This window comes from Nycticebus coucang, chromosome 22 (assembly GCF_027406575.1).
Source record: "Nycticebus coucang isolate mNycCou1 chromosome 22, mNycCou1.pri, whole genome shotgun sequence".
Lineage (NCBI taxonomy): Eukaryota > Metazoa > Chordata > Mammalia > Primates > Lorisidae > Nycticebus > Nycticebus coucang.
Window position 1 is genome coordinate 26,634,244 of NC_069801.1, and position 9,569 is coordinate 26,643,812.

At 48.5% G+C, this 9,569-nt stretch overlaps 1 protein-coding gene across 1 annotated transcript in view; it reads left to right on the forward strand.

The window, feature by feature from the left end:
• The window catches only part of AZIN2 (antizyme inhibitor 2), a 40,726-nt gene extending 37,472 nt beyond the window's left edge, over positions 1–3,254 (forward strand). Inside the window, exon 11 of the mRNA XM_053576283.1 lies at positions 2,773–3,254. Coding sequence (XP_053432258.1) covers positions 2,773–2,911 — 139 coding nt within the window. The 3' untranslated portion in view covers positions 2,912–3,254. The remainder of the gene's footprint in view (positions 1–2,772) is intronic.
• Positions 3,255–9,569: the final 6,315 nt, after the last annotated feature.

The following is a 9,569-nucleotide window of genomic DNA, read 5'->3' on the forward strand; positions in this document are numbered from 1 at the left end:
CAGTCTTCCCATCTAGAATATGGGTGCGACAGTAGCCCTGCCTACCTCAGCAGGCTAGGGCTGGCACCCAGTTAGGCAAGAGGTGTGCAAGACGGGGAGAAAGCCATGCTTGTTGAACTCTGACATCAGACTTTGACCTTAGGCAGTTTGCAATTATTTCTTTTCACACACACAAAACTCTGTGAGGATCAGTATTATCACCAAGAAAGAGGCCATTCTTCTGAGGTCACATAGCTGGTCAGTGGCAAGGGCCCCCTCTGGGGGAGGGGAGACAGCTGCAGAAACCAGGCATTTGGAAGGCTGTTATGCTGGGCCCTGAGGAGTGAGTGCAGCCTCTGTCCTGAGGGACCTGCTGGGTGCTTGAGGGCCCCCAGGAACAATGCCACCAAGCCACAGACTCAATGGGGTATCAGAAAGTCATATTTCCCTTGTCTATCCAACAAACATTTGTTGTTTATGCCCCATGCAGGGACATGGAATAGGCTGATATAGCCATTTTGCCATCAGGGGTGTTTTGACAAGGCCTGAAAAGCAAACTTTAAAAAACCCATCTCCATGCAGGCCTCTTCACCCCATCCCTGGCTCTGTCATCAACAAGCACAGGTGGATAAGCTTGCAAAGTCAGCTGCCCTTATCCCCAGGAATAAAAAATTCTGATGTGTGGAAATGGACATGCCAAGAAATTCCCCATTTCCAAGAGCCCTCATCAGAGTGTTCTGCTTTAGCACCTGGTTCTATGCAAGTTCCTGGAGGGGGGGGGCCACAGGAGCACAGGAGACAGTGCGGTGGGCAGAGGTGCAGACATGTGTACACAGACACCAGCACAGAGTGAAAAGGCCACTGGGGAGGGAAGGATAGGGAACTGGGGTGGGGGGGGCAGTCAGGGCAGTTTCTCAGGAAGCACCGCCTGACTGGCAAGGAGTCAGTCAGGCACAGGAAGGCCAAGCAAGCTGAGAGGACAGTGGTCTGTCCCAGAGAAGAGGCTTAGATGAATCTGGCTTATTCAAAGAACTGCAAATAGCTCTGTGTGCAAGGAGTGGCCTGTGGGGATTACAAGATGCAGAAGGATATTGGAGGTCCACATTGGACTTCAACTTGAGGCAGGTGAGAGCCACTGAGGTCTTTCAAGAAACTGGTCAACCCATTTTTAAGAACAAGGAGACAGAGGCTTAGCTAGAGGGTGCTTGCCCCAGAGAGACTCCTCCAAGGAAGGGCCCAGTCTGGTTGGCTCTGTATAAGATGCTGACTACTGAATTGTTCACATCAGTAAAGAGGGAGGCCTTCCTACAGGCAGGGAGTGAGGGGGACTGGAAGGCACCAGAAGGATAGAAGGAGAGGAAGGGTCTTGTAGGGAAGCAGATTCCAACAAAATCAGAGCAGAAGCTGGCATGGCCCCTGCAGGCCTCTGGATACTGGGTCCTGTGCTCCTTCTCCGTGCTCCTGCCCGGTGTCCTCCCTTCCCACCAAGGAAGTGCTTGCCAGCTGCTGCCTCCTGCAGAGTACCAGCAGCGAGGGGCTCAGATGTATTCCCTGCTCTGCTGCTGTTGAAGGAACTTCAGGGTGCAGATATGGAATCTTTATTGTTACCAAGGAGAGCTACACTGTGCACTTGATGCTGCTGTGTCCTGGCTTCCCTGAGTTTATCACTGAAGCCAAGAACTGAAGACTGAGGAGGAATTACTCAGGGTTGAGGACACACGCAGAGGCAAGCCTGTGTACAGGCCTGTAAGAGCCTGAAAGATGGCCCTTGTGGCTGGCACCCAGCCGGTGTGGGTGAGTGAGGCTGGGCTCTTGGTGGGAGACGCAGGCAGGGCCAGATCTTGTGGGGCCTGAGAGGGAGGGACTCTGCTGGCAGCTCAAGAGCAGAGATTTGCCTTTTGGAAAGATGAACCTGGGCCAGCGCTGAGAACTATGTGGAGAGGTGAGAGTATATCAGGGAGATGGAGGGCACCTGGCAAGAGATGGTGGTGAACGTGGGAGTGGAGACAAGTGGGTTCCGTAAGGATGTCCAGGAGCCAGGCTCTGCAGGAATTGACTGGTACAGGAACAAGATTCCCAGCTGTGATGACAACAGCTGCTCTGATGGTGGAGCCATTTATCAACATGGGTGCACAGGTATGGCACACCTCTTGGGGGCAGGACACAATTATAAGGGGGACTTTACCTAACAAATGCAATCAGTGTAACCTAATCCTCTGTACCCTTGGTGAATCCCAAACAATAAAAAAAAAAAAATCCAAAAAACAAAAACATGGGTACAGAGGAGAAGAAACAGTTTGTGGGACTGTTTGAAGGGGCAGGACATGAATTTTTAAAAGTCCGAAGCCTGGGGTATGAAGAATGTGGGCTATGGAGTGCAAAAATTGGGATCAGTCCTAGGTTTACCACTCACTAGGGGTATAATCTTGGGAGGGACACTTCTGAGTCTCAACTTGTTGTTCATCAGTGAAATGGGGATGATAATGCCTCTCTCATAGTGTTTTTGGGAGGATACAATTAGATAATGTAAGCAAAGTGCCTAGTGTGATGTCTGGGATGTAGTTAAGTGCTCGACAAATGTGGGTTCCTTTCCCTCATGGAGGTGGGGACCACAATGCAGGGAGCAGTGGGGAAGGGGGTCAGCAGCCCTGTCCCTGCTCCTGCCCTCCGCTGGGCTCAGGCTCAGGTGACAGTCCTATGCAAGATTGGGGCCAGTCCAGATAGAGGAGCCGTCAAGAAGCCCAGGCCTGCAGGATCCATCCAGCTGCCTCCAGCACCCCTCTCTCACCCTAGGGAGGCACTGCGAGGGCAGCTGCTGCCTGCAGAACAGGATGAGGATGCTGAGGGCGTGTGCAAGCCTCTGTCCTGTGGCTGGGAGATCACGGACACCCTGTGCGTGGGCCCTGTCTTCACCCCGGCGAGCATCATGTGAGCGTGCCCTGTCCCCCCATGGAAAACCCCAGCGGGGCCGCAGAGATGCCTCTGGGAGAGGTGGGGAAGACGGCAGGCAAGGGCACCCTCTGGCCAGGACTTCGGTGCCGGCTTGCCGCTCCCACGCTCCACCTGTAGTGTTTCTGCCCTGTAAATAGGACCAGTCTTACACTCACTGTAGTTCAAGTATGCAACATAAATCCTGTCCCTTCCAGCCGTGTCTGCCTCCTCTGCAGCGCAAGGGGCCTGGCCAGCCAGGTGTGGGGGTGTTCTTGGGGTCTCCCTCTGTCTCCTTCCCACCTTTGTAAATATGAAGCAAATAAATATTTAGGTTTTTTAATACTCCAGTGGCATCTAGCAGTTCCATACAAAGCAGCCTGGGCTAGGCCTGGGGCAGAACTTCCCTGTCCTGCACAATGAGCCAGCATCCTCACCTCAGTCCTGACTGCCTAATTGTAGTGCCAATTTCCCTCAATGGAACCTGCCTTCTCAGACTCATCTCTCCTCCTCATGGGCCTCCAGCCTGGAGCCACCAGGAAGGGGGAGCTCTCAGGGGCTGAGCTGGGCAGAGTTGCCTCTTTACATGTAGCTCACCATGGTGAGTGGCCTCTGTGTGAACCCAACACCCAACCTAAGATGTGGCCCAAAGGAAGGACGATGGCATATTTGATACAGATGTGGAAATTCACACCAAGGCCAAGAGAAGGGTGCCTGGGAGGTTTTGAGTAGATCCTGGATCTTGGCTGTCCTTCAGGTTGGCAAGACGGTAAGAGTAACGTGAACACATGGTGGTCTGTTTTGCTTACATGGGCAGAGACCTTTGGAAAGGGATGGCCGAAGAGTACTGCTGTGTCCAGTGTTGACAGTCCTGATGTCCCCTCAGACACCAGTGCTTGACAGGACAAAAGCTTCTTCACACTGACTGGGTCCCCAGCTATGGATCTATCATGTGTCAACTGCTGAGCAAAAGAAGTCAGATTTTAGAGTTCTCCCAGCTGCTGTAGGGAACCCTAAAGATTTTTCTTCTGCACTTAGAAAATTTAAGATATATAACTCACACACTATACAATTAACATTTGTAAAGTGTGGCCTTTAGTATATTCACAGAATTGTGCAACTATCAATTCTAGAACATATTTGTGACCCCAGAAACCCCATGCCCATTAGCAGTCACTCTCCACTTTCCCTTTTCCCCAGCTCCCGGCAACACTAATCTATTTTCCATCTCTATGAATTCGCTTATTCTGGATATTTCATTGCTCTCTAGAATGATCTTCCCAGGTTATCTGTGGGGCTCACTAATTTCATTAAGGCTCTGCTCAAATGTTTTCTTTAAGACTGATGCAGGAGCTTATGCCTGTAATCCTAGTACTCTGGGAGGCCAAGGTGGGAGAATTGCTTGAGGTCAGGAGTTTGAGAAAAGCCTGAGCAAGAGCGTGACGTCCGTCTCTACTAAAAAAATAGAAAAAATAACCAGGTGTGGTGGCATATGCCTATAGTCCCAGTTACTTGGGAGGCTAAGGCAGGATGATCTCCTTGAACCCGGGAAGTTGAGGTTGCTATATGAGCTACAATGATGCCACTACACTCTAGTCTGGGCAACCGAGTGAAACTCTGTTTCCAAAAAAGAAAAGTTTTCCTTAGATGAAGGCTTCCCCATCACCCTTCGGAAAACAGCACTTCCCAATCACTTTGCCCTTAACTAGGTTTCTTTTTCTTTATAGTACCAATCGCCACTCAACATACTCCCATAAGTGTTTGTCTGTGTATCACCTGTCAGCCCTTCTAGAATGTGAGCTCTCTGGCATCAGGAACCTTATTATTTATTTTTCCACTGCTGTGTCTTCATCATCTAGAACAAAGTTGGTGCTGGTGCTCAAAAAAGTATATGCAAAATGGGCAAATAAATAAACCAAGCTCCTAACTTGTCTCCATCTGTTTACTCATTTGTAAAATATGGCTACTAAATATATTTCCTACAGAGGGTTACTATGAAGAGAATGGGTATAAAGGGCTCAGTCCAGAGCCTTGCATATCATTAAATGCTCAATGAGTGACACAAATGTAATTCCTTGAATTCCTTGAGCATTTCTTGAGCACTTACTGTGGCTATGCCCTGTGGTAGCTGGTGATGATGCAGAGGTGAGTCCTTAACGAGCTCATGGTGCAGTGTGGTCATAGAGGGGCCTTAATGACAAAACCAGGAGTCTGAACTAAATTCTATAGGCAGTAGGGAGCCCTGTATACTTCAGGAACAGAGAGCATGACAGAACCTTTGGGCAGATAAATAAAAGAATATCCAAAGGGGCAGAAGGAGACCTGGTGATCTCGTGGTTGCATATTTTCTTTTGCTTCCAAGCTGGGAAAGGCAGGGCAAGCCAGAGAGCCTAGTGGGGGCCATAGAGACACAGATTGTCATCTCTGTCCACCCATTCAGGAGGGAGACAGTGGCTTTCTGGGTGGGAGTCATCCCTCACCTAGGAAACCCACATGCCCAAGACAACTCATTCCACTTGTAAAGAGTCTTCAGGGGAAAACAGTAGGATAGAGGTTTCATTTATTCTTTTGCTTCGTTTTAAACTGTCCCTGGCTCCTCTGGGATAAACAGCTAAGTCTGCGTCAATGCAACCAGTAAAATAATCCGATATGCCTGCTAGTGGTCAGAGGGATCTTTTTGAAACATGAATCCAAGCCTGTCAGTCCCCTGCTGAAAACCTTTCAGCTGATTACCAACTGGGATGCCAATAAAAGCCAAATGGCCTAAGACCCCTGCCCACCTCTCTGACCTCATCTTGTGCCACTCTTCTCTCATGGTTCAGGTTCTCACATTTCCTGACTTGCCTCCTGCCCCCAAGCCTTTGCCCTTGCTTTTCCCTTAGCTTCTCCAGGACTGGCTCATTCTCATCTTAAAGGCCTCAGCTTGAATGTCGCCTTCTCATGAAGACCTTTTCGGAAAAGCCTATTCAAAGTAGCCCCCACCTAGTTCTGTGGAGTCACATTTCAGGAACAGGTTCCAAAGACAATATTTAAGGCAACAAATACATGGTCAAAACAACCATTGAAAACCTCTTAGAAAGCTATTGGAGGCTAGTACCACACCCCCTTTCTGTTTCCATAACCTGGCACACTTCCTTAGAATCCTAAATATCCACATGGATCTCTTCTCTCACCTCTTCATCTTTGCTCAAATGTCACCTTCTCAGTCAGGCCTTCCATTCCCACCCAGCATCCCACAGTCACTTTTGTAGCCTTACTTTTTTCCTCCATAGATTACCACCTATTATACTGAGACAGAAGGATCACTTGGCCCATCAGTTTTAGGCTACAGTGAGCAATGACTGTGCTGCTGCACTCCAGGGTGGGCGAAAGAGCAAGGCCCAGTAAAAAAAAAAAAAAAAAAAAATTGTTGAATGAAAGAATGAATCTTTCAGGTCTCAGCTAGAGTGTCTTTTCCTTTTCTCTTACTTTCTATGTCTCTATGCCTTGGTTAGGTATTGCTCTGCTGGGATTTCCCCCATCCTTCTCTGTGATTCCATGCATCTCATATTTACCCCTATTCAAATAAGTACTGATTATAATTACTGTATTTTTTTTTTTTTTGAGGCAGAGTCTCATCCTGCCATCCTGTGTAGAGTGCAGTGGCATCACTGTAGCTCACAGCAACCTCAAACTCCTGGGTTCAAGTGATCCTCTTGCCTCAACCTCCCCAGGAGCTGGGTCCACAGGCTCCTGCCACAAACACGCTGCTGATTTTTCTATTGTTTAGTAGAGATGAGGTTTCACTCTTACTCAGGCTGTTCTCAAACTCCAGAGTCAAGTGATCCTCCCACCTTGGCCTCCAACAGTGCTGGGATTGCAGATGAGAGCCACTGTGCCTGGCCAAGTACACTGTCATTTTTCTATCTACAAACTTATCTTTCTGCATATCTAATCCTGTTAATTCCACTAAGACAGGGAGTGTTTTTCCTACCCTGTAGTGCAGTCGTTTTCAACCTTCCCAATGCCACGACCCTTTAATACAGTTCCTGTAGGTTGTGACCCACAGGTTGAGAACCACTGCTCTACTGTGATCTGGAGCCTGGGTCTGTGCTTGGAACAGTCTTTAGCATAAATTAAGCTTTGAGGGTGGGGGACATCTGGCCCCTTCTCAAATCAACAGGCCTAGATCCTGCCGAAAAGAAATCACTCACCGGTGTTTGAAAATAACCTCTGGGATGCACTTGGGAAACACTAGTTTGCCCTAGGTGGGGAAAAATATAGGCCTACAAGATGCCTCAATAGCTCTTTCTGCTCTTCCACTCAACTAGGTGGTCTTGGAGTCCCATGGCCAGATAAAATACACCCAGTTATATTTGATTTTAAACAAAGGATAATTTTTTGGAATACGTATGTTCCCTAATTTGGAATATATATACATTTTTTTTTTTGGAGACCAGAGTCTTATTATGTCGCCCTCGGTAGAGTGCTATGCTGTCACAGCTCACAGCAACCTTAAACTCTTGGGCTTAAGTTATTCTCTTGCCTCATCCTTCCCAGTAGCTAGGACTACAGGCACCCGCCACAACGCCCAGCTTTTTTTTTGTTGCAGTTGTCATTGTTATTTTAGCTGGCCCAGGCTGGGTTCAAACCCACCAGCCTCAGTGTTATGTGGCTGGCGCCGTAACCACTGTGCTACGGGAGCCAAGCCAGTATTTGGGATGTTGTTATACTAAAACGTTAATCATTATTTATCTGAAATTCAACTTTAACTGGGCATTCTACATTTTACTTGCCAAACCCAGCAGCCCTATTCTGGCAAGTCCCTGTAGCTGAATATCCCTCTCTGGGTTTCATTTTCCCCAGCTGTGTAATGGAGATGTCTTTGTTGTCCTTGGTAGAGTGCTCTGCCGTCACCGCTCACAGCAACCTCAAACTCCTCGGTTCAAGCGATCCTCGTGCCTCAGTTTTTCATTTTTTAGTAGAGATGTGGGGTCTCACTCTTGCTCAGGCTCGTCTGGAACTCGTGACCTCAAGCAATCCACCCGCCTCGGCCTCCCAGAGTGCTAGGATTACAGGCGAGAGCCACCGCGCCCAGCCGGAATGGAGATATTTCTGAGACTTGCCAGGGACTCTTCAAGAGGAGCAACCCCCACCAAAGGGTCGTTCTTCCGCTTTGTGGAAGTCGTGTGAGAAACGCGCTGGTCTGGGGTTGTTTCTCGATGAGCAAAGATGAGAAATCCCTTCCTCCGGGAGCCTCGGTTTTCTCATCCGAGCATATGAGACCGTCAGAGGTGGCAACCAGGCTCTTAGCTACTTCTTGGCGGAACTACGATTTCTCAGCTCCCAGCCTCCGGAATTTCCGACCATAACCCCTAGCCGCGGAGGCAGTGGACTTCCGGCGGCGTGACGTCACTTCCGCATGCACGAGCCATGAACTCTCACACCCTCTGCCGGCTCGGAGGAGGTACCGACTTTACCGAACCGTGACAAGAAACAGTGGAGTCCATTGGCTGAAAGACGGAAAGACGCAGCTCCACCTCCCCAAACTCCACCAATAGAAAACCGAACCTTCACCGGGGGTGGGGCTCCCTCCGGACTAAGGCGGCTTGGGGGCGTCCTCCGGGTGAAGCCCGGACCCGGGTTGCTTGGAAAGTGAGCTGCCCGGCCTCTGCTGGCTAGAAAGGCTCAGTGTAACGCCAGAAGTGGGCTTCTTTGCCTTTCTGCTACTTCCGCTTCTATTTAGGGAAGTTCCAAGTACTAAAAGAAGCGGAGAGCTGTACGGATGAAGGAAGGCTTGTCTTCTGTGTTCTTCTCAATCGTCTTTCATACCCAAGAGAAGACACCTGCTGAGTTCAGGTAGAAAATGAGGTGCCCTCGAGTGAATTCTTGATTATCAGGCCATGGAGTTTTAGCTTTCGAGATGATCAAGAGTGCCTGCTGTCCGCCGGGCCCTGCCATCGCCCTTTCGCGCGTCATTCATCGAATCCACGCAGGCCTGTGAGGTGAATATTACCACACAGACTCCGACCCTGCACTACCCATATTGGAATGCTGGTTCTCCATTTATTAGCTGTGTATCCTGGACCGGGTTACTCTACCACAGTTTCTGCGCCTGTAAAATGAGCTAATAAGTACCTACCTTATACCATTATTCTAAGGATTAAATAATTAAGTTTTTTTTTTTTGTAGAGACACCCCTGATTTCAAAGATGTAACTCCCCCCAAAATATCGTAAAATATCTCATCAAAAATTTTTACAAATGCTGACTACATACCCAAATGATAATATTTTGTATATATTAGTTTAAATAATATATTGTTAGGATTTTTTTTTTTTAGTTGAATCTCTCTTTAATTTGGCCGGGGCTGGGTTTGAACCCGCCACCTCCGGCATTGAATCTCTCTTTTATTAGAAACTGTTGCTAAGACTGGAATGATACTTCTTGCTGGGGATTGTTAGGATTCTTTTCTTTTTTCTTTTTTTTCCGTTGTTTTCTTTCTTTTTTTTTTTTTATTGTTGGGGATTCATTGAGGGTACAATAAGCCAGGTTACACTGATTGCAATTGTTAGGTAAAGTCTCTCTTGCAATCATGTCTTGCCCCCATAAAGTGTGACACACACCAAGGCCCCAGCCCCCCTCCCTCCATCCCTCTTTCTGCTTTTCCTCCCCCCCATAACC